At 41.3% G+C, this 25,783-nt stretch overlaps 1 protein-coding gene across 1 annotated transcript; it reads left to right on the forward strand.

The window, feature by feature from the left end:
- Window positions 1-257: 257 nt before the first annotated feature.
- On the forward strand, window positions 258-24,852 carry WHAMM (WASP homolog associated with actin, golgi membranes and microtubules). Its single transcript, XM_007990241.3, has 10 exons — window positions 258-926; window positions 3,841-4,014; window positions 7,080-7,230; window positions 8,303-8,472; window positions 9,709-9,874; window positions 13,445-13,632; window positions 16,728-16,814; window positions 17,032-17,127; window positions 20,837-21,314; window positions 23,719-24,852. Exons 1-10 carry the CDS (start codon window positions 258-260, stop codon window positions 24,024-24,026), a joined length of 2,487 nt encoding a protein of 828 aa, XP_007988432.3. The 3' UTR covers window positions 24,027-24,852.
- The last annotated feature ends 931 nt before the right edge of the window (window positions 24,853-25,783 follow it).

A 25,783-nucleotide genomic window follows, 5' to 3' on the forward strand; every position in this document is an offset into this window, starting at 1 on the left:
GGAAAAGGTGAGGCAAGAGCTGTATTTCCCAAACTCCTGAACGGGTTGCGAGATGATTGACTCCTGAGGGACACCGTCTCACCTTTTCATTGGTTGTCGCTGGCCCTCTATCACCCAACCAACCCCGAACACCTCTTGTAAGCCCCACCTCCGGGTCAGCCAATTAGAGGTGCCGGGGGCCAGGGCGCTGCTGGGTCACTGACGTGGTTTCGATTCCAGTGAAAAATGCTCGGGTTCGGACTGTCCCGTGACAGGCGATGCGAGCAGGCCAGGCCCTCGCCCGCCGAGCCCTAGGACCGCTGCCGCCGACTGCCATGGAAGACGAGCAGCCCGACAGCTTAGAGGGCTGGGTGCCTGTCCGGGAGGGCCTCTTCGCCGAGCCCGAGAGGCACCGGCTGCGCTTCCTGGTGGCTTGGAACGAAGCGGAGGGCAAGTTCGCTGTGACTTGTCACGACCGCACCGCGCAGCAGCGACGGCGGCGCGAGGGGGCCCGGTTGGGGCCCGAGCCCGAGCCCAAGCCCGAGGCAGCCGTGTCCCCGCCCAGCTGGGCCGGCCTGCTCTCGGCCGCAGGGCTCCGCGGCGCGCACCGGCAACTGGCGGCGCTGTGGCCGCCTCTGGAGCGCTGCTTCCCGCGGCTGCCGCCGGAGCTGGATGTGGGCGGCGGCGGCGGGGCTTGGGGTCTGGGGCTCGGGCTGTGGGCTCTGCTGTGGCCGGCGCGCGCAGACCCCGGCGAGGCGGCGCTGCAGGAGCTGTGCGGGCAGCTGGAGCGCTACCTGGGCGCGGCGGCCGACGGCTGCGGCGGCGCCACAGTGCGCGACGCGCTCTTCCCGGCTGAGGGCGGCGCGGCTGACTGCGAGAGCCCGTGCGAGTTCCGGGAGCGGGCCTTGCGCGCGCGGTGGGTCGAGGCGGACGCGCGGCTGCGCCAGGTAAGAGAGGCCGGGCCGCCGGCGTTCGTCCCCGCTTCCGTGGCCTGGGACCCTGTGGGAGGCTCCCCCGGCGCCGAGAGCCCTGGCTGACGGGGAGGAGCCGGCGGGCGGAGTAGGCCGCGGGCTCCCCGGTGCCCTCACCTGCGCGGGACCGCTGCGGGAAACCGGCAGTAGCTCCGGGAGGGCCTGCAGAGAGGACAAGCGAAGTTAGAGCCTAGTGTACTTGCATCTGGGAGCTGGGCTAGGCCCCCAACCTTTGCCCTGAAGATGCTGGCAGAGCAGGATGTTGCAACGGGAAATGCCAGAAATATTGCAAGCAAAACTGAAAACAACCCATCCATGTAGGAAAGAATAACACGGACTAAATGTAAGCAATTCTAAGTCTGTGTATGAGGGGACGTCGCGAATGGGATAGAAGAAATGGCTTTTAGGAGATAGAGTGTTTTGTTTTAAGTAATATATACTTAGTCAAATGGAAAGCCAGCAGAAAGTGAACTTTATTCATCAGTTTGGAATAACCGCATTAGTGCCCTTTTAAGCTTGAAAGAGGTAGTTTGAGAGAGAGTAATTATTTGAGTGGTAAACCTACTGAACATAAGGGGATGGGGAAGTACAAGTTCATAGAAGGGTTTAGGAGAAAATATGCCTTCTAAATCCACACTCACAGTTTACTAAGGAGAGTCAGGCTGGAGTCTCGGCTCACTGCTGTTATTCACCTGAATGGTTTTTTTCTGTGCATTCTTTTGAGGAAGGGGAGGTGAAGAGAAGAATTCAGCCTAAGCTAAATATAGAATAAGCTTTCTAAATTAAAATGATTTTATAAAAGGAGCTCGTTAGTGGGGTCATTTTTGTACTGTGGGTTTTATGTGTAAATATCTACACACCCACTTCTCATGTGTTGATTTCACTTTATGAGGAAGCCACAGGGGAGTTTCAGGCCAGTCAGCGTTTGATCTTCAACTTTATCATTTTCACCTTAGGATATGAGGTGAGACCCACAGGGGAGTTTCAAAAACAATATCATTTTGAATCAGACTTGTTTTTTACACACTCGGTTTCTCAAAGAGATAGGTGGTTTCTCCTTAAAATCGAACATTTATATGATGTATTTTACTGTAGTTACTATCAGAAAAGTTATAGTTTTCCCAAATTTAAGTTCACTCTGGGGTACTATAGCATGAATGTAGTTCATACTGTTGAGCTAGCTGTTCACATTAGTGTAGTTCACATATTTATTTGGAACTTAAAAATGAGGGGTTGGGAGGGGAAGACGCTTCAATTCAAAACATGTCCAAATATATAATTTTAATATTTATATTTAGAATAGAAAAGCAATTGATTCTAGAATTAGATCAATTGCTAGTATTGCTAGGATATATAAAATGAAGCTGAATGTTTTAACTCTGAAAGTTTTCTGAGTAGTCTAAGAAATAAGGCTGAAATGCATCACTTGCCTTAAGTTTTACTTTTGCGTGTGTCTTAATTTTGTGCAGCGAGGCTTTCACTTAAAAAATAATAATAATAATATCATCTGGATAAAAAACTACAGCTGAAAGTAGATCACTTTATCCTTAAGCAGAAGGATGGAAATAGAAGAATTTAAGAATGTATTAGTTGAAAAAAATCTATATTATTTGATTTTATTTCTCTTCTTGCGGGAGTAAAATAATTTCCTACCAAATGAGTCCACCTAGATTATACACTGTTTAGTTTATTTTCTGCCTTGCCCCAGAAGCTGTAACCAGCAGAGACTGGAACCACAGTTGAGGCTCTGTAAATGAGTTCTCTGCTAAGGGCTTACTGGGACTATTAACCTGGGACATGAAGAGAATCAACATGCTGAAGTACTTGGAGACAGCTCTGTAATATTTTATGAGTCCTTTTTTTTTTTGAGACGGAGTCTTGCACTGTCACCCAGGTTGGAGTGCAGTGGCGCATCTCGGCTCACTGCAAGCTCCACTTCCCTGGTTCATGCTGTTCTCCTGCCTCAGCCTCCCAAGTAGCTGGGACTACAGGTGCCCGCCACCACGCCCGGCTAATTTTTTGTATTTTTAGTATAGACAGGGTTTCACTGTGTTAGCCAGGATGGTCTCGATCTCCTGACCTCATGATCTGCCTGCCTTGGCCTCCCAAAGTGCTGGTATTACAGGCGTGAGCCACCAGGCGTGGCCCTTAATGAGCTTTTAAAAACGAATACAGCCTCACAAAACCTTTACAGTCAGAAAAGTCAAATGAAAAAATATCCACAACCTCAAACCTTATTTTGGGTCCTTTCCGCTGCATACTTAGCGCATAGTTGAGATTAAGTTTTGCACTCTGCCTCTCCATTTAATATTATAAAAGTCTCCTTTTTTTTTTTTTTTGAAATGGAGTTTCGTTCTTGTTGCCCAAGCTGGAGTGTAATGGTGCTATCTCCACTCACCTCAACCTCCGCCTCCCAGGTTCAAGCGATTCTCCTGCCTCAGCCTCCTCAGTAGCTCGGATTACAGGCGTGTGCCACCACGCCCAGCTAATTCTGTATTTTTAGTACAGACGGGGTTTCTCCATGTTAGTCAGTCTGGTCTTGAAGTCCTGACCTCAAGTGATCCACCCGCCTCAGCCTTCCAAAGTGCTGGGATTACAGGCGTGAGCCACTGTGCCTGGCCAAAAGTCTCCATATTATTGAACAGTCTTCAGAAGCACAGTGCTGAATGACTACAGTAATAATATTCTGCCATGGATATATCATACTTTACTTAACCATTCTTGTTTTATTGGGCATTTTTGATGGAGGATGATAACATTTTCCTATTTAATCAATATTTTAAATTGATGTATTAAAAGTTGAGAACATGAAGGTTTCTTTAGTTTAGTTTGTTGGGTATGTATTAAATATACTGTCCTGATTCGAGCTTTATTCACATTTGCTTTCTAGGTTATTCAAGGACATGGAAAAGCCAACACCATGGTAGCATTAATGAAATTGTACCAAGAGGAAGATGAAGCGTACCAGGAATTAGTTACTGTGGCAACCATCTTCTTCCAGTACTTATTGCAGCCATTTAGGGCTATGCGAGAAGTTGCAACTTTATGTAAGCTTGATATTTTGGTATGTTTTTTTTAAAATTTTTATTTTATCAGATTCACATTTGTCATATATTATTTCTTTATTTATACTTAATGTTCAGTCTCTTTTTGTTTGGATTTGCCCTTATATTTATTTATTTACTTATTTATTGATAGAGATGAGGTTTTGCCATGTTTCTCAGGTTGGTTTCGAACTCCTGAGCTCAAGCAGTCTGCCCACCTCGGCCTCCCAAAGCATAGCATTATAGGCGTAAGCCACTATGGCTAGTTTACCCTTATGTTTAAATGTTGAATTTATATTTAACATTGATAGAAAATGAAGACATTTACGTTGGTCATCTTAATAGCTTAAGATTCCTACAGATTTGAAAGAGTTAAATGTTTTTTCTGGCAATTAATTTTTTTTTTTTTTTTTGAGACAGGGTCTCCCTTTGTCAGCCAGGCTGGAGTGCAGTGGCATGATATTGGCTCACTGCAACCTCCTCTAGGTTCAAGCAGCTCTTCTGCCTCAGCGTCCTGAGTAGTTGGGATTACAGATGGGCACCACCATGCCCAGCTAACTTCTTTTGTATTTTTAGTAGAGATAGGGTTTCACCATGTTGGCCAGGCTGGTCTTGAACTCCTGATCTCAAGCGAGCCACCCGTCTCAGCCTCCCAAAGTGCTGGGATTACAAGCATGAGCCACTGAGGCTGGCCTGATGAATTGTTTTTGATGTGATGTTTATTTGCTTCAGCTTGTTTTCCTCTAAGGACTCATGCAGATTTCTTAAAATAGGATGAAAATTTAAATAGCAGGACCCTAGATTGTAATTCAGTAACTTAAATTTTAGTAAATGCTGTTATCGCTCTTGCTTCATTGAGCCATCGGACAACCTTGTGACGCCATTCAGAAAAGGCATTCTTATTCCAGTGTTACAAATGAATCTAGAGTCCAGAGGAGTTAAATAGCTTGCCTTGGGTCTCAACAGTGAGAATCAGAAGACACCTAAGAAGTCTCTTGATTTCTGCCCCCTGCACTGGGCCATCTTTCCACATATAATCTCATGACCCCTGCCAGATGATTGTACTATAAAAATAGTGTCACATTTAGATGAAACTCATGCCACTCTAACCTGTGGATAAAGTTGTTCTGTTCATTATTTTGAAAGTCTATTATTTGGAGAGTCTACTTCTTGCATATATTTTTCCTTTTTTCTTTTTTGAGATGGAGTTTTGCTCTTATTGCCCAGGCTGGAGTGCAATGGTGCAATATTGGCTTACCTCAACCTCTGCCTCCTGGATTCAAGTGATTCTCTTGCCTCAGCCTCCCAAGTAGCTGGGATTACAGGCGTGTGCCACCATGCCTGGCTAATTTTTTATATTTTTTTAGTAGAGACGGGGTTTCTTCACGTTGGTCAGGCTGGTCTCGAACTCCCGACCTCAGGTGATCTGCCTACCTCGGGCTCCCAAAGTGCCGGGATTACAGGCGTGAGCCACCGTACCCTGTCTGTATTTTTCCTTTCTTTGAGTAACAGCTGTTTTAAGATATCATTCACAGATTAAAGATGTATAATTCAGTGATTTTTAGTATATTCAAAGTTGTGCAATGATCATTACTATGTAATTTCAGGACATTTTCACCTCCAAAAGAAACCCTGTACCCATTAGTCACTCCGAACCCTGGGCAACCACCAATCTACTTTCTGTCTCTGTGGATTTCCCTACTCTGGACATAGCAACAGCATTATTCAATATGTGGTCCTTTCACTCATCTCAATGTTTTCAAGGCTAATCCATGTTGTAGCAAATATCAGGATTTCATTTCTTTTTATTGCTGAGTAATATTCATTGTGTGACTATATCGCATTTTATTCATCAGTTGATGGACATTTGGGTTGTTTCCACTTTTTGGCTACTATGAATAATTCTGCTGTGAATGTGTGTAAGTTTCTGTGTAGACATATGTTTTCATAGCTCTTGTGTACATACTGAGGAGTAAGATTGCTGGGTCCTATGATTACTCAATGTTTAACCTTTTGAAAGACTGCCAGATGGTTTTCCAAAGCGGTTGCATCATTTTATGTTCCCAAAAGCAGTAAATGAGGGTTCCAGTTTGTCCACATCATCACCAACACTTGTTGTTGTGTGTCTCTTTGGTTACAGCCATCCTAGTGGGTGTGAAGTGGTATCTTGTTATGGCTTTGATTTGTAATTCCTTGTTGGCTAACTTGTACATATTTCTTATGCTTTGTAGAAGAGAAATTGCAAGTTGGATGACATAGCAGCACATGTCTTACTTCAGGCTGTTATAACAAAGTACCACAGATTAGTGGCTTATAAATAACAAAACTTTTTTTCTCATAGTTCTGGAGGCTGGATAGTCTAAGATCAAGGTGCTGGCAGATCCAATGTCTTGTGAAGGCCAGTTTTTTAATTTGTAGAGGACTGTCTTGCTGTGTCTTCATATGGTGAAGAGCAGAGAGAGAGATCCTGTGTCTTCTCTTCTTTTTATAAGGGCATTAATCCCATTCTTGAGGGCTCCACCTCATGACCTAATTACCTCCCAAAGGCCCCATCTTCAAATACCATCACACTTGAGATTTAGACTTCAACATATGCATTTTGGGGGGACCCAAACATTCAGTCCAATACTAGTATGTTATAAGCATGAATATACAGATATTTTCTTTTAGGTGATTATATTACATATCCCTAAAAGAAATGATAACAACAGCTAACACTTAAGTGCTGTGTTCCAGGCCCTACGCTGTGTGCTTGATAACACAGATCACTTATTTAAACAATTGTGTATTATTACTACTAGACAGAAGCATAATTTGACAACATTCCTCTCTAGAAAAAGTTATTTTAGGCATGTGAAGTGAAAGTAGGTTTTTTTTTCCCTTTATGCCCCAGAGTGTCCTTTTGTCTTCAGGTGGTGCTCAACTTAGAACCTTATTCATACGCAGTAAGGGACTGCTGAATGAATGAAAATTTAATTGACTGAGTAGTAGTATAGTTAATCCATGTGACCAATTTCCTTTCAATTTCCTAATGGCTCTACATAACTATTAGCTGTTACTAAGACAGTTTTCCCTTCGTCTGTAGAAGTCCTTGGATGAGGATGACCTAGGTCCTAGAAGGGTGGTTGCCCTGGAGAAAGAAGCTGAAGAATGGACCAGACGGGCTGAAGAAGCTGTTGTCTCTATTCAAGATATCACAGTGAATTATTTTAAGGAGACAGTAAAAGCATTAGCAGGTGATAATTTAAAAAATGCTATACAAAGATATATGTAATTGATTGTCATTTTATTCACATACCATTTGAGTCCCTCTTACTCACTAGGCACTATGTTTTCTCGGTGCCAAGAATTCAGTGTCAAGCATTAAGAGACATTGTACAGTCTGGTGAAGGGAGAGAAATCTTAATTATTCATTGAAGCACATGGAAAATGGCAGTGACAATAAATGGCACAAAGAAGAGAGACATGGGGCTCTGAGGGTCTGTGAGAGAGAAATTGGGCTTGATCAGGGTGGTGGTCACTGAAGGCCTCTGAGTAGTGGTGCTTGTCCCAGTATCTGAAGGGTAAATGGAAGTTGAGAGAAAAGAAAAAGTGAGGAGTGTTCCAGGCAAAAGGAATAGCACTGGCAAATGTCCCCTGGCGTGAGGGAAGTTGGCAAGTAGGAGCTTAAAGAAAACCTGCGGGGCTAGATCACAGAGAGTGTAGGACAATGTGGTATGAGGGAAAATGCTGGCAAGACAGGTGGGGTCAGACCATGCAGGGGCTTGTGGGCTGGGTGAAAGACTTTTTTTTAGTCTTAAATAATTGTTGATAAAAACACCAAATAGGAAACAACTTAATGTCTATCAGTTAAGTTTTGGTACATTCATAAAACAGAAAACTATGTGGCTGTTAAGCATGATTCTTGATTTTTTTAATGAGTGGCAAGAGTTTCTGATATATTGTGCAGAATCAACAAGATATAAAGCAGAATGATGATCCTAGTTTTTTGGTCAAACTATCCATATGAGCCTGTCTGTCTAGCTAGACATAGAAACAATATGGAAGCAAGTGTGCCAAAATATAAGAAGCAGTTGTCTCAACTAGGTGAGATCATGACTTACTGTCTTTTTAAAAACGGAATGCCTAAAATTTTATATCAATGGCCATGTATTATTTTTATAATAATAAAAAAGTTAATAAAACAGAATTTCTTTTAAAAAGGATGTTCTGCTGATAGAATGGAGGCAATAAAGAAAGGATTAGTTCATGATAAATGTTTCCCTTTTTAATGAGGTGTAATTATATTTTATTTTTATAATCCAACAGTAATGCGGAAAGAAATGGAACAGGATGCGAAGAGATTTGGCCAGGCCGCCTGGGCCACAGCAATTCCCAGGTTGGAAAAACTTAGGCTAATGCTAGCTCGAGAGACTCTGCAACTCATGAGAGCGAAAGAGTTGTGTTTAAATCACAAAAGAGCTGAAATTCAGGGAAAGGTAAGACAAAGATAAATGTAACTTTGTTTTAAAAATACACTGTTATTTTTTTAAAAATTTTGTATAAATAAAGGATACAAGTGCAGTTTTGTTCCATGGATATATTGTGTGTGGTGAAGTTTGGGCTTTTAGTATAATCATCACCTGTATAATGTAATTGTACCCATTAAATATTTCTCATCCCCCCCCACCCTCTTACTGTTCTGAGTCTCCAGTGTCTGTTATTCCACACTGTCTGTGTATACACATTACTTAGCTCCCACTTATAAGTGAGACCACGTAGTAAAGGACACTTTTATTTTTAGATAGCACTTTTCTTTCCAGGCATCGTTAAAGAGCTTCTTTTCTTCACTTATTCCAACACCATCTTCTACGGAAGGTTAGACATAGTTTTCCTTTGATTAAAATGTTTCAAAATACCATATTGTAGGATTCACTTTATAGTAACACCGAGCTCAGTATTGAAGTGGGTACTGTACTTGAAAATCAATCCAGCAATGTTTTCAGCACAACTTTAAAATAATCAAAGAGATACTTCACTGAAGGATCATAGTCACTTAAATTTTTTCCTATGATCTTATGACTTTAAAGCAGAAAACACTGTAAACACCTGTCTTAGTTGGCTCAGACTGCTATAACAAGATTAACTATCACAGATTGGGTGGCTTAAACAACGGACATGTATTTCTCACAGTTCTGGAGGCGGGGAAGTCCAAGATCAAGGTGCCTGCAGATTCACTGTCCAGTGAAGATCATCTTCCTGTCTGGTAGACAGCTGCCTTCTTAACTGAGTGCTCATATAGCCTTTCTTCTGTGTGTATGTTTAGAGAGAAAGAAAGTGATCCCTGTCTTTCTCTTCTAACAAGGGCACTAATCCCATGATGGGGGTGCTATCCTTTTGACATAATCTGAACTTAAATTACTTCCAAAGGACCCACCTCCAAATAACATCACACTAGGAGTTAGAGTGTCAACATACGAAATTTGGGGGGACACCAATATGCAATACATAATAATACCTCATTGCCATTTATGTTTCTCAAAACCTAAATGTTTTCCTCTGTTTCAAGGATGATATAAAGTATTTGCATCACTAGATGAAATGAGTTTCTTTCCTATTTGCTTTTTTATATTTAGTGCTGAACAAGGAATAGAAAATAGCTATAATGCTTCTAAAGTTTGTTTTTAATATACTAATTTATTTTAACTTATTTTTCTTTTTTCTATGAAAATAAGATGGAAGATCTTCCAGAACAAGAAAAAAATATAAATGTTGTAGATGAATTAGAAATACAATTTTATGAAATTCAGTTAGAACTATATGAAGTTAAATTTGAGATATTAAAAAATGAAGAAATACTGCTTACTACACAGTTGGACTCCCTTAAAAGACTTATAAAAGGTAAAATTTATATTTAAGTATATAGATTACAATGTTTAAATTATAAATTTAAGGAAATACCATATTATCAATTACTTTTTGTAATTATAACATCTGAAAATTTCCTAAAGTTTTCCTTCTGTGGTTTATTATTCAAATAATATATTCATTGTTAACACATAGCAAAACAAAGAAAGAAAAATGATTATTACCCGAATCCCATCATCTAGACATGCTTAGTGGTTGGCTGGGCACAGTGGCTCATGCCTGTAATCCCAGCACTTTGGGAGGCTGAGGTGGGCGGATCACTTGAGGTTAGGAGTTCAGACCAGTCTGGCCAACATGGTGAAACCCCGTCTCTACTAAAAATACAAAAATACTAAACCCTGTCTCCACTAAAAATACAAAGTCTGGTGTGGTGGCACGTGCCTGTAATCCCAGCTACTTGGGAGGCTGAGGCAGGAGAATGGCGTGAACCTGGGAGGTGGAAGTTTCAGTGAGCCAAGATTGTGCCACTCTACTCCAGCCTGGACGACAGAGCAAGACTCCGTCTCAAAAAGGAAAAAAAAAGGAGAGACACTTAGTGGTAACAATTTGCTCTATAACTTTGTAGATTTTAAAATATGCTGATAAAGAAAAATATAAATTTTTAACCAAAACCAAGTGCGTAACATCTTTTTAAAAAATTTTTAATTTTTATGGGTGCATAGTGATATATATATTTATGGGTTGCATGAGATATTTTGACACAGGCATACAATGCATAATAGTCTTTTTCATTTAATACATAATAACTGTCTTTCTATTTCAGTGAATAATAAAAGTATCAATATTTTAATGGCTGCATAGTATTCTATTTTATGGATATACCATGATTTCCAAATTTCAGCTGTTTTGAACAGTAGTGTAGTGAACTTTCCTTTACCCATGTCTTTGAGTATAGGACAGATTATTTCCTTGGAATAAATTTCTACGGATGGAATTATTGAGTCAAGGGCAATGTATATTTTACATTTTGATACATAACAATACCATAATCATCTGAGATACATTTTTCCTCACCTCTGTATTATTTTCTGATTTCCAAATTTCATACTACATAATGGCCTTCTAGATAGGTTGTACATTTAAAATGATGCTCCCAGGCTGGGTGTGGTGGCTCACGCCTGTAATCTCAGCACTTTGGGAGGCTGAGGGGGCAGATCACTTGAGGTCAGGAGTTCAAGACCAGCTTGGCCAACGTGGTGAAACCCTGTCTCTACTAAAAATACAAAAATTAGCTGGATGTGATGGTGGGCGCATTTAATCCCAGCTACCTGGGAGGCTGAGACAGGAGAATCGCTTGAACCTGGGAGATGGAGATTGCAGTGAGCCGAGATGGCACCACTGCACTCCAGTCTGGGTGTCAAAGTAAGACTCTGTCCCAAAAAAAAAAAAAGAGAAAAGAAAAAAGATGCTCCCATCAGCAGAATATGAGTGTGTATGTTTCCCAGACTCATGCCATTCTTTTGCATTTTTGTTTACTTGACAAAGGAAATGACAGTCTTCCAATTTTCATTTATTATGAGTGAATATTGAACAAAATTTTGTATGTTTACGAGCCATTTGTACTTATTTTATGAAATGCCTATTCATAGTCTTTGTCTATTTTTCTTTGGAATATTTCCTTTCCACATTAGGAATAATATCCTCTATTTTCTGTCATATGTTGCAAATAATCTCTCCTTGTCATTTGCGTTTTCTTGCCTTTCAGAAATATTTAATTTTTATGAAGTCACATTTATCAATTTTTTTCCCCTATGGCTTCTGCTTTTAGTATTTTGTCTGGCAGTATTCTCCTATCCCAAAATTATGTCAGTATATACTTATGTCTTCTTTTTGTATGTTTATGATGTTGCTTTTTAAAACATTTAATTCTTTAGTCTAGGTGGAATTTATTTTGATTGTGGTAGGAACTGAACCTTTCCCTCAAATTGTTAAGCAGTCCCAATCACTGGTTTTAAAAACATTTTCCCTAAATGTTTAACATTTCTCAAGCTAAACATTAGATTGACTTTGGTCTGTTTCTGAGTTGTTCTCCTCCCTTGGTTTGTGAGTGGCTCTGCTGCTGGCTCCATACTGTTCCCTTGACTGTACCTTGGAAGTACATTTTAGGGTCTGGTAAGGCAAGTTAACCCCCCATTACTTCTCCACAAGTTTTCTGACTGTTTTCACTCCTTTATTCTTCCAGATGAAATTTAGAATCAAGTTCAAAACAAAAACTCGTTGGAATTTTGATTGTGATTTTGCTTAAAATTAGAGATTACTTTGGGGAGAATAGTGGTCTTTGCAATTTTGAATCTTCCTACCCAAGAACATGGTATGTCGCTCTCCATTTATTTAAATCTTTTTTCCTAAATTTCCTCCAAGTTTAATAAAGTTCTTCACATAGATCCTGAACTTTTAGTTTAATCCTGAATATTCACAATTTTTTGCAGTAGTTTCAGGTTATAAGCGTTTTACATAGTTAGGGAAAAAATTACATTAAAAAAAGAAGTTAACCTGGAAGGATGCATGCCAAATTGTTCATAATGTTTTTCCTCTGAGAATGGCTCAGAAGGTTTGGGGAAGGAGCAAGAAAATTTCACTGTTTATTTTATGTACTTCTGGAGGGTTTGAATTTGTTACAGTAAGCGTGACTTTAAAAAATTCAATATGTAATCAAGATTAAATATGACTAAGGCATCTTAATAATATATTGCTGGTAGAATATAAGTTGCCTTTCTGGAGTGCAATTTGGCAATGGGTATCAAGATCCTTTTATCTGCTAAGGAAGTGATAAAAAGTGTACACAAAGATTTATACAGAGATGTTCATCACAGTGAAATGAATAATAATGGAACATTGGAACAGCCTAACAACATGGATTGCTTAAATTAGAGAATACTATGCTGCCATTAAAATTTATCTTTAAAAAATTTTTTTTTAATTTTTGGAGATGGAGTCTTGCTCTGTTGCCCAGGCTGGAGTGCAGTGGCACGATCTCGGCTCACTGCAACCTCTGCCTTCCAGGTTCATGCTGTTCCCCTGCCTCAGCCTCCCAGGTAGCTAGGATTATAGGCACGCACCACTGTGCCCAACTAATTTTTGTATTTTTAGTAGAGACAGGGTTTTGCCATGTGGGCCAGGCTGGTCTTGAACTCCTGACCTCAGGTGTTCCGCCTGCCTCGGCCTCCCAAAGTGCTAGGATTACAGGCGTGAGCCACTGTACCTGGCCTAAAAATTTATTTCCATCCCATGGAAAATGTTCTTTTAGAACTCCATTGATATGTGTAGCTATGTAAGTAGTATGTGTGTGTATGTGTGCATGTGTATATATGTATGTCTATATATACATGTGTATATATATGCATATACTTACATGTATATACACACATGCTACTTACACACATGTATATAGTCATGTATATATACACGTATATTTTTTATATATGTTAATAGTGCTCAGTGGTGGGATTACAAGTGATCTTTATTTTCCTTACATTTAAAAAAATTCAGTGCATTTTTAAAAATAATAAAATGTGTTTTAAACAATCATTAATACATTTTTAGAGAAACAGAATGAAGTTGTCTATTACGATCCATGTGAAAGTCCAGAGGAACTTAAAGTCATTGACTGTGTGGTGGGGCTGCAGGATGATAAGAATTTGGAAGTGAAAGAACTCAGAAGGCAGTGCCAGCAGCTGGAGTCTAAACGGGGCAGGATCTGTGCCAAAAGAGCCTCTCTCCGGAGTAGAAAGGTAGATACGCTCAGAGCGGCTTTCTTTTATTTTCTCTTCCAGAAATTTATTCTTGTATGAAGGATAAAGAGGTACTGAAATAAGGTTTTTACCAACACAGTGATTACTTTTCTGTACTTATCCATGGCTTATGTACTTATGTACTTATCCATGACTATAGTTAAAATGCTTTTAAATGTTTTTCTTAAAAATATTTTTTTTCTTTTAGGATTTAAGCATTTAGCAAATCTCAAGGTTTTAATTTATTCATTCAATAACTATTTGTTGAACACCCATTGCATACACAGACACTTTATTTTTATTTTTTTGAGACAGAGTCTTGCTCTGTCACCCAGGCTGGAGTGCAGAGGCATGATGTTGGCTCATTGCAACTTCTTCAAGCGATTCTTGTGCCTTAGCCTGCTAAGTAGCTGGGTTTACAGGCACGTGCCACCACGACCAGCTAATTTTTGTATATTTTGTAGAGACAGGGTTTTGCCATGTTGGCTAGGCTGGTCTTGAACTCCTGACCTCAAGTGATCAGCCCACCTTGGCCTCCCAAAGTGCTGGGATTACAGGTGTGAGCCATCGCCGCTGGACCACAGGTACTTTAAAAACCACAATAGGTAGAAACTCTATTTCTAATAACCAACTATAACAATTCTAAATATATTTTACTGTAAATTATTGAGTACACAAAACAATTACAGATAATATTCAGCTCACCTCAGACCTTATATTTGGTGATTTTTTCTTAATTTTTAAAAATCCATGAATACATAAAAAGATAACACTAAGAAATTTAATTTTTTCTGGCAGAAAAGGAAGCTTCTACATATCATTTTTATACAGACTTTTATATGTATTTACTCATATTTACTATACTTTTCTCCTTTTTTTTTTTTTTTTTTTTGAGACGGACGGAGTCTCGCTCTGTCTCCCAGTCTAAAGTGCAGTGGCGTGATCTCGGCTCGCTGCAACCTCCGCCTCCCGGGTTCAAGCGAGCCTCCTGCCTCAGCCTCCCACATAGCTGGGATTACAGGCGCCTACCACCACATCTGGCTTTTTTTTTTTTTTTTTTGAGATGGAGTCTCGCTCTGTCGCCAGGCTGGAGTGCAGTGGCGTGATCTCGGCTCACTGCAACCTCCGTCTCCAGAGTTCAAGCGATTCTCCTGCCTCAGCCCTAGAGTAGCTAGGATTACATGTGCACATCACCACACCTGGCTAATTTTTCTATTTTTAATAGAGATGGGGTTTCACCATGTTGGCCAGGCTGGTCTTGAACTCCTGACTTCAGGTGATCCACCCGCCTCGGCCTCCCAAAGTGCTGGGATTACAGGCATGAGCCACAGTGCCCGGCCACATTCGGCTAATTTTTTATTTTTAGTAGAGATGGGGTTTCACCATGTTGGTCATACTGGTCTTGAATTCCTGACCTCAAGCAATCCACCTGCCTCAGCCTCCCAAAGTTCTGGGATTACAGGCGTGAGCCACTGTGCCCGGCCTACTATTCTAATTAGAATTAAGAAAACATGAAAATTGTGCCTTTTGTAGCTTACAAAAATGTTAATTACTCTTCCATCTAAATACAAATAGTTAAAAAAAAACTTGGCTAGGTGCCGTGGTTCATGCCTGTAATCTCAGCACTTTGGGAGGCTAAGGTGAGAGAATCACTTAAGACCAGAAGTTTGAGACCAGGGACAATACAGTGAGACCTCATCTCTGTGGTGCGCACCTATAGTCCCAGCTACTCAAGAGGCTGAAGCAGGAAGATCGCTTGAGGCCAGGAGGTCGAGGCTTCAGTGAGCTATGATTGTACCACTGCACTTCAGCCGGGGTGACAGAACAAGACCCTGTCTCTAATAAAAAATAAAAATAAAAAACTTTGTTAGAAGAGTATATTCTTTGTATGTTCGTGTTTAAGAATTGTACTTCTGGATTTAGGAACTGTTATTCAGAGGATTTGAAGATATACAGGCATTTGCCCTTTGCTCCACATTTCAGAAAACCCATGAACCCAGGAGTCTCCTTTGGCACTTCCATGGTGCTGTGGATGAAGAGATGCCTCTACCTCCTTGGCAGTATTATATGTATATATATATAAAATGCTCCTATGCCTTCTCTTATCCAGACTTGGAGCAGTAACCTTCACTCTAAAGATATAATCACTCCCCCACCCCATTTAGAGGAGCTCTTTCCACTGATTCTGGAAATGTTGGAATTGGAAAGCACTCGGTTAATAGAATGGTAGTTGAGGTGAGCTCTCAACTTGGGTTCACATCACAGCTTGGCCACTTAGGTAGCCATGTGACCTTAGGCAAATTACTTAAATCTCTTTTGAGCTTACAGTTTTCTCATCTTTTAAAAGAGGATGATAGGCCGGCACAGCACCCGTAATCCCAGCTACTTGGGAGGCTGAGGCAGGAGAATTGCTTGAACCTGGGAGGCAGAGGTTGCAGTGGGCTCAGATCGCGCCATTGTACTCCAGCCTGGGCAACAAGAGCGAAACTCAGTCTCAAAAAAAAAAAAAAAAGACAAAAGTGGTAATAATACAAATTTCATGCGAGGATAAAGTATTATAAGGCGTGAAAAGTACTTGGCATTGAGGCTAAAACCTACTCAGTAAGTGTTAGTATTATCTGTGAGTATTACTGTATTATTTTTTACATAGATTAAGGATCTTATGTACATATAGCCTATTATATATTGGTATAGTGAGTGGTTAAGCACAAGTGAAACACAGTTATAATTTTTTAGGTATTTGTAGGTTGCTCTGCTTTTGTAGGTACGCTTGGAAATGTAATTAGTATTTATAATGTTATGGGGAAATGTGTTTAAAACAATCACATTAAAACCTTGTTGGGACACATCCCATTTAAGAGTGGGGGCTCCCTATATGTCCTCTCATGGGTTGGTGGATTATTTTTCATCTCTTAAAGCACTCTGCTGGGAACAAATTATTTCCATAAGCAGCCAGGCAACCCTCATCATAGACTGTGGAGGAGACAGTACCATTGGGCCACACCAGAACTGGGCAGTGCTTTTTTCTTTTAACCTTTTATGCTATACCAGGGTAGTATTAAAAACCATGTAGGTGATTTGTATTATTCCACCAGGATCAGTGCAAAGAAAATCATCGGCTCAGATTGCAACAGGCTGAAGAAAGCATAAGATACTCTCGTCAGCATCACAGTATTCAGATGGTGAGTCTCCTCTGAAGGAAAATGTTCTGTGTTTGTATAGCATGACATGTAGGCCTAGACTTGTGGAAACTGGAATTGCGCTGCCCTGGACCTGCAGCTGTCAGCCATTTGCCTCCAGGCCTGCAGCCTGGGCGCAGCTTTGGGGTGGTAATGTTGGGGTACGAGACATTTTTTGTAATGTTGAGCAATTTAGAAATATACATTTGTTTAAATATAGAAAAGAGACAAGATAAAAGAAGAGGAGCAAAAGAAAAAAGAATGGATCAACCAAGAACGTCAAAAAACACTCCAACGATTGAGAGCATTTAAAGATGTAAGTTCTATAAAAAGTCACCTCATCTACACTTCTGGGGAAATAAATGAAGACCACCCTAAAAAAGAGGAAAGTATAAAGTATTAAAAACAGGTCATGCAGAACGTGAACATTTAAAAAATACCATTATTTCTGGTATATCAATAAAAAACAACAAAAATAGAATATCAGTGATTCAAAACCCATGATATAAAATAATTACTGTTTTTGACATCACAACACGCTTGGGTTCCTGCTCTGCACTCCTGACTGAGTAGTCCTAACTGGCACCGGTGGTTTAGATTGGCAGGGAAAACTGAAAACTGTTCAGCTCCCTTGATTTAGCTGGCATTTCCCCTCATTTGTAATAAACAGTTCTTTAAAATGTTATCCAGGCAGCATTGTGATATAAGTGTAGTGAAAGTGCCCTGTTAAAAGTAAAATGGATTTTTTTTTTTTTTGATATCTACAACTTTCCTTTTTCTTTTTCTTTTTTTTTAAAGTATATACTTATGAGGATAATGTTATTTTTTATGCCCTCTGTTACAGGCCTACATTTGTATTTCCTCCACAAAATGATCCTGAGTCTGTAATTTTTTTCCTATTTCTTGACTTTATTATTAGAGATAAATTCCTTTAATTAAAAAAAGCTGCTATGAAGATTCAAAAAATAATTTTTTGCTTTTATTATTTTTAATTGACACATAATAACTATACATATTTATGAGGTATAGTGTGATATTTTGATACAGGTATATAATGTGTAATGATCAAATCAGGGTAATTAGCATATCCATCACCTCAAACATTTATCTAAAGGTAAATAGGTTTTTTAAAACAATGTAAGTAGGGAGTCGGGCACGGTGGCTCACGCCTGTAATCCTAGCACTTTGGGAGGCTGAGGCGGGCAGATTGCTTGAGGCTATGAGTTTGAGACCAGGCTGGGCAACGTGGTGAAACCCCATCTCTACTGAAAATACAAAAATTAGCCGGGCATGGTGGCGCATGCCTGTAGTCCCAGCTGCTTGGGAGGCTGACGCACAAGAATCACTTGAGCCTGGGAGGCAGAGGTTACAGTGAGCCGAACTTGCACCACTGCGCTCCAGCATGAACAACAGAGTGAGATTCTTCTGTCTCCAAAAAAAAAAAAAAAAAAGTAAATAGGGGCTTGAGAATATCATTGAATTTATTGACTATAAAACATAGACCTGCCTTCATTCCCCAGCCCCATCACAAAGACCCAAGTTTGTTATAGCCCCAGAAAAGGAAACAACCCACTTTGTCCCAGAAAAGATTCTGGAATAGGTATCTGATGCCTTTCATATACCCGGCACCATGCTAGGCACTTCACATTCACTTTCACTTAGTTCTTGAAACAGCCTTGTGAGATAGTTTCATCACCACTTTACAAATGAGTTACCAAGGTTCAGAGTAGTTGGTTACACAACTTAGTTCAAGGTTAAATAGCAGGAATTGAAGCCAGGTCTTACTCCAGGGCCACACAGGGCTTCTCAGCTTGGGCAACACATCCAGATCCTCTGGAGAGCTTCTAAGTACTAAGGCCCAGCCCCACCCACAGAAATTCTGATGTGACTGCCCTGGATCGGGGCCAGGGTATGAACTGCAGTGGAAAGCATGAATTGAAGGAGCTGCATGAATACTAGATAAATGCAGAGCCAGTGAGCTGGAGAGGAACTGGCTGGTCGCCATCACCAAGAGAGTTTCGATGAACAGAATGGAGTCAGTGTAGAGGAAGGGATCCAAGGGCAGCCAGCCCGTCTCCTCAGCCCTCACTCAGATCAAGGAATTGTTTGGCAGTACAGAAGATTACTTTTTCATGTGTGGGTGATATGAAAATGGGAGGGGTAGGCAGATTTAAAATGACAGAATCAGGCCTCCTAAGCTCCCAACGAAACTGGAACAATTAGTTAAATGCTAACAAGTTCACCCAAAATTGCGATACATTACTGGTTTTCTAGTCCAAAAAAGCTCATATGGAGGTATGCGCTTGCACGGGGTGACAGGAAAGTCTGTGTGGCTTAAATTTTGGGTAAAAGAATTTGAGAATTCAGTTTCCTTCAGCTTAATGAGCCACCTGTGTGACAAAAGCTTGTGGGCTTTTGGCATGTATGGACAGTGGCGTCCTGTGTAGAATAAGGGAGTTCTGTGTTTACCAAGAAGTGCCACCCTTAAAGGGGACATAGCCAATTTGAGCACATTTGGAAGGGAGGAAGTAGGAGAGGGAGAAAACTAGAAATAAAATCATGTGATACATGGTATCTGTTGAGATCAAGGAAGTTTTTTGAATATCTGAAGAGCTGTGTGAGGTAAAGGATTTAATTTATCATGGGTGGACAGAATGCCTGTGCAATATAAGGCAGAACTCGGCCAGGCACCATGGCTCAAGCCTGTAATCCTAGCACTTTTGGAAGCTGAGGCAGGCGGATTGCTTGAACCCAGGAGTTTGAGACCAGCCTGGGCAACACAGTGAGACCCTGTCTCTACAAAAAAATAAAGGTAGAACTTAACAGTCCAGAGTCACAGTGACATGCTGCAGCCGGGATGCCACAGAAAGCATCCTTGGGTGGTTCAGGGAACCCCATCAGGCATGACCTGATCAGTTGGATGGAGATCAGTTGGGTGAGCACTGGCGTTTAGCCCTTTGGCCCCGTTTCTGGGATTCAAATTCTGCTGGCATGCTCTCTGACAGAAGGCTGCAGGACGGCAGCTGCATGGCTGTGTCTGCATCAGGGAGGTTTGGGGGCTTGTTGCCATGTTGCTGTTTGTCCTGAAAGGAGCAGAATGTAAGGGAAATGGAAATACTCCTTGAGTTTATCATGGATTGCATGGTGTGTGTGTGTTTGCATGAACAGGGTCATATTGAATGCATCCTTTGCCAGTTTCTTTAACTTAGGTTTTTGAGATATATTCATGTTAATATGTACAGAGCTAGTTCATTTTAATGAGTTCATAGTATTACATTTTATGTTTCATTGGCTAATCAGTGCCTTCTTCAGGGACCTCCTCTCAAGATTAGCTCTTTGTAGGGCTAGGTTTTTCTTTATCAAATGAATACCTGAAAGACCAGAACTTTTTCAATTTACATTTTCTTAATTATGAAATTAACTCTAAGCCTAAAAGTAAGAGAAAAGAAATATCCACAGGCTTTGTTATAGCTGCCACTTGGATGTCCATTGTGCTGGCATTTTTCGTAGAACTTTTCTCATTTTTAATCATAATACATATTTTATATCTGGTTTTCACTGAACACTGTATCATCTGATTTTTTCAGATGTTTCAGGCATTGTACTATTTCACTTTTTATGGCTTTTTTTTTTTTTTTTGAGACAGAGTCTTGCTCTTTTGCCGGCTACTTAATATTTTGAATAGATTTGTCATACTTTTTTCAACTAATACCCTATTATTTGTATTTTAGCATTTCTAATTTTCCATACTAAAAATTGATGACTATTTTCCTCTATATGTATGCTTTCGTATCTTCATTTTACTACAGAGAAGGTAATACTTGATCAAAGGATATAAATGCTTATCTTTTAATCCATGAAAAATGGCTTTGGTAGCAAGGATGGCTGTACAAACAAGAAGGAGCCACTTTGTGAATTAGACCATCATGCATAGAAACGCATGTGTTTATAGATTTCTAGAAAGTTTCAGCATTTTGATGGTTTGAACTTGTGGCAGATTCCTCACCATGGTTTTTCATTTTCAGAAACGCCTAGCTCAATCTGTCCGAAACACCTCTGGCTCAGAACCTGTGGCTCCAAACTTGCCAGGCGACCTTTCCCAGCAGCCATGCTTGCCAGCTTTCCAGGCGGTGTCAGTAATTCACCCGTCCTCTAGGAAAACTAGAGGCGTTCCCCTATCGGAAGCTGGTAACGTGAAAAGCCCCAAGTGTCAAGACTGTCATGGAAATATCCCTGTCCAGGTTTTTGCTCCAGTTGGTGATCAAACACATTCCAAATCCAGTGAGGAATTGTCACTGCCACCACCTCCTCCTCCTCCTCCACCACCACCCCCACCCCTACCCCCACCACCTCCTCCCCCTGCTCTGTCCTCATCCTCTCAAGCTGCAACTCATCAGAACTTAGGCTTCCGGGCTCCAGTGAAAGATGACCAGCCACTTCCTCTAGTGTGTGAATCACCTGCTGAGAGACCACGTGACTCCTTGGAAAGTTTTCCATGTCCAGGTAATCCACTGGAATTCTGTCCCTGCTCCCCCATGAGTTGTTAAGCTGTTGAAGCATTCTAGCTTCAGAAGCCATCATCTTCAAATGGAAATCATTTTTATAATTCTCTGTAGCCTTAAAATATTCCAGTATTTGCTGCCTTGAGTATCATTATTCTTTCATTGCAAAGTTAGTATAATATAGCCTAAATCTGGTTTCATAAATGTTAATTCAGTTTGAAGAAACCATCTCTATACATTTAACGATCACATGACTTGGGATTTCTGAGGTGGTTAAAGTATCAACCTATTTGAAGTTTCTTAAGACTTCAGTATGTATTTGATTTCTGCCATTGGAATACTTTTCAATACGGTTTTAAACTATGCTTACTGTTGCATCTCTGAGTCCTTTACAGAATCCAGTTTTTGTATTTTAAGCAGAATACTGGTTGGAAATTACTGTAGAAGCATATTAGCCAGAATGTAGAAGGCTGTTCTTGCAGACTGACTAGCACACTGGGAACCCTTACTGTTGGAAGTCTTTCTAAAGTGTAATGGATCAGAAAGAAAAAGTGGGCCACTTGTCTTGGCAAGTGCAGTACACTGAATGCTCTTGACAATTTGTTTAACAGGGCTATAGTTCTCAGAATTCGAATTATGGCTTTAGACATTAAGTTTTGAGGAGAATGGCCTGAATCTGCCTAGACTTGGAGCCTATTGCTTTGGGGTGTGTGTGTGTGCACTTTAGAATATCCGAGACGGGCGGATCACGAGGTCAGGAGATCGAGACCATCCTGGCTGACACGGTGAAACCCCGTCTCTACTAAAAAATACGAAAAAACTAGCCAGGCGAGGTGGCGGGCGCCTGTAGTCCCAGCTACTCAGGAGGCTGAGGCAGGAGAATGGCGTGAACCCGGGAGGCAGAGCTTGCAGTGAGCTGAGATCCGGCCACTGCACTCCAGCCTGGGTGGCAGAGCGAGACTCCGTCTCAAAAAAAAAAAAAAAGAATATCCTAACAAAATTTATGTAAATTTGTTTTTAAAAGTATGCTTAAGCACCTCCACCTAAACTGTGCAAGGTTACTGTATTAGGTGTTATGAATGATATAACAGTTCCAAACTGATTCTGGTTAGTTGAGCAATCTGGCTATTCTGAGTTCAGAGCTTCACTGTACCTAGAACCAGGTGCAAATGAAAATGTCCAGATACTAGGTGAAGACCCAATGGCCTGTTTCCATGGGGTTTGCAACAACTGTCCTGTGGATGAAAAGTAAAGAGTGTGCATGGCTGTGTCTACATCAGACTTTGGAAGTGGGCAGATCTTTGTGGGGTGCCACATTCCCATCCCAGATTTAATGCACATGGTTTTGGGAAGTTCTGTTCAACTCACAAACACTGCTAAATCACAGGAAAGAAAAAAGAAAGTGTGAATTTGCACCAGAGAATGCCCTTGATTGTGAAACCTGTCTCATTACCCCCTGAAGGAAATTGTAATAAGGAGGTATAGGTTTAAATCCAAAGCAAAATAGCCTTTTGTTAGCCACAGCATGGCCTTTCAATCCTGACCTAGAATTGATTATTAATCTTGAAGCCTTACCTGGAAGATCTCTAAATTAGTGGCCACAGTCAGGCCTGTCTCCAGTGGGCGATAAAAGATTTTACCCTCTCAGGGGTCTCCAGGTGCCAGAGTGAAAAATAGCTTCTCCTCACCAATGCCTTGAAGCTCTGATCTAATTTGTGTTTTGACAGCATTTCACATACTCAAAAATAAAGTATGTAAGCCACCTCAGGGTAATGTAGGTGGAATTAAACACATTATATATAGAAAAATGTGCCAGTGCCACCCCTCCGGTGGCGGTTCATTGAGTTGCCGGTTAAAGTTTTAAGCCTTTTCATGTGTAGAAACCTACTCACTTCATTGTCATAGAATGAGTCATCACTGACTAATAGCCAAGACTGAAGTTAAATTGAGCAGGATAAAATTTTTTAAAAAAGATTTTTAGCTGGACAGGGTAATGAAGGGGAGACACAGCTTCAGGGGTATCCTTCAGAGGTCATGTACAGTGGGTGAGACTATTCCACCCCAGGCTTCCGTAACTCTCTTCAGGATGGGAGAGACAGATCACATTTGTCTTGAAAAACAGTAATTCTAACAAAAGTTGTGCATGCCTGTTCCTGTCAGTGGCTATGGATTTGAAGAAGTTAGCAGAAAGAAAGTGGTTAAGCTAAAACATGAGCTATTCAGCTATCCTGGATTCAACCAGGAGGCTTATTGTTAGCAGGTAATCAAGGCATTTGCTTAACGAAGTGATTGTTTGTTTAAATCATGGTGTTAACTGATGTGAGATTTAACAATTTCATAGCAATAATGTTCTGGGAAGGGAATGTGTTTTCTTGATGGTACTAGCTCTGCTTACTCAATTTCAGGATCTATGGATGAAGTGTTGGCCTCCCTAAGGCATGGCAGAGCTCCTCTCCGGAAGGTGGAAGTGCCAACGGTGCGCCCTCCCCACGCCTCAATCAATGAGCACATTCTGGCTGCCATAAGGCAAGGGGTCAAATTGAAGAAAGTTCACCCTGATCTTGGCCAAAACCTCAGCAGCAAACCAACTAGCAACAGACGCACTAGTGACCTTGAGAGGAGCATCAAGGCCGCACTTCAGAGAATCAAGAGGGTGTCTGCTGGCTCTGAGGAGGACAGCGATGAGCAGGACCCTGGCCAGTGGGACAGTTAGGCTCAAGTTCGACAAAGGTACCTGCCACAGTAGGCTTGAATAAAGTGGGTGAGGCTAAGACCTATTGAAAAGCACACTAACAGGGTGCTGGTAGACGGGCCACATAACAGCCCAGAAGATCAGCAGGGTCTTGTGTGGGATGCTGCAGCTTTTTTTTTTTCTTTTTGTTTTTTTGAGACAGTCTCGCTCTGTCGCCCAGGGTGGGGTGCAGTGGCGTGATCTTGGCTCACTGCCAGCTCTGCCTCCCAGGCTGGGGTGCAGTGGTGCGATTTCGGCTCACTGCAAGTTCCACCTCCCGGGTTCAAGCAATTCTCTGCCTCACCCTCCTGAGTAGCTGGGATTACAGGCACGTGCCATCATGCCTGGCTAGTTTTTGTATACTTAGTAGAGACAGGGTTTCACCACGTTGGCCAGGCTGGTCTTGAACTCCTGACATCGTGATCCACCTGCCTTAGCCTTCCAAAGTGTTGGGATTACAGACATGAGCCACCGTGCCTGGCCAATGCTGCAACTTTTGTGTGACGCAGTGACTCTTAAAACTGGGGAGGGAAGTAGAAATGAGAGTTGCACACACCAGCCCATAGGTGGGATGTCAAGACCCAATCGGAAGTGTCGGTGGCCTAAGAGAAGAGCACTTACTTCTCACCATGGGTGATCAAGAATTGTTCCCTGATTCTGAAAGAAGTTTACACTACACTGGTAAGCAGCACTATTAGACTACTGACTGTGGCCTCCTGTGTATATGGAATAGTGATTTCTCAGATTTATAGGTTTGAATGTGAATGTTATTTTATCAATAATCAGAATAAATTGCTTATATTCAGCAGTTATTTTAAATATTTAAATGAAATTTATTTTAGGCACCAAGCACTACATAAACTCATAATAAAGAACTATTTACAATGCATTAGCATCACTCATGGGGTAATGAAAACATACCTTAGCTGCTGTAAAAGCAAAGCCTTCCGTGCCCGGGTGGGCTTCAAGTTTTTAATGAGGTTTTAGCAAAACATTTGTTTAAGTGAATACTAAGGATGGAGGAATAGTGTTATTTTCCTCAGGAACTGAAAATATTTCAGTCTCATGCTGAAATATTTTCTCCCCTTTAAATTTTTAAAATTGGTAAAGGGGAAGGGACTGATGCAAAACAGTCCATTCATTTCTCAGACTGTGCAAGCATCCTCACTAACCTTGTCACCCTCACTCTGGTGATGTTAATCCTGGGTTTCCACAGAACAAAAGGAATCTACCTCGTTTCCAAAGAAAGTCCTGATATAGAACAGAAATTTTCCTACTTCCAGTGTCTTTTTGTTTTTTTTTAAATTGTTTTGAGACAGTCTTGCTCTGTCACCAGGCTGTAGTACGGTGGCATGATCTCGGCTCACTATAACCTCTGCCTCCTGGCTTCAAGTGATTCTCCTGCCTCCGCTTCCTGAGTAGCTGGGACTACAAGTGTGCGCCACCACGCCCAGCTAATTTTTGTATTTTTAGTAGAGACAGGGTTTCACTATGTTGGCAGGATGGTCTTAATCTCTTGACCTCGTGATCCGTCCACCTTGGCCTCCCAAATGCTGGGATTACAGGGGTGAGCCACCGCACCCAGCCTTCCAGTGTCTTCTTAACTAACTCTGGCACACAGCAGCGTGAGGGGCCTCAGTTGGCACAGCTGGGAGGGGCATGAGTCCCTTTCAGCAGCTGCAGCCTGGGCCTCCCTCTGTGGCATGGCCACTGCCAGGTTTCCCGGCCACTGCCAGGTT

Source organism: Chlorocebus sabaeus, chromosome 29, assembly GCF_047675955.1.
Source record: "Chlorocebus sabaeus isolate Y175 chromosome 29, mChlSab1.0.hap1, whole genome shotgun sequence".
Taxonomy (NCBI): Eukaryota; Metazoa; Chordata; class Mammalia; order Primates; family Cercopithecidae; genus Chlorocebus; species Chlorocebus sabaeus.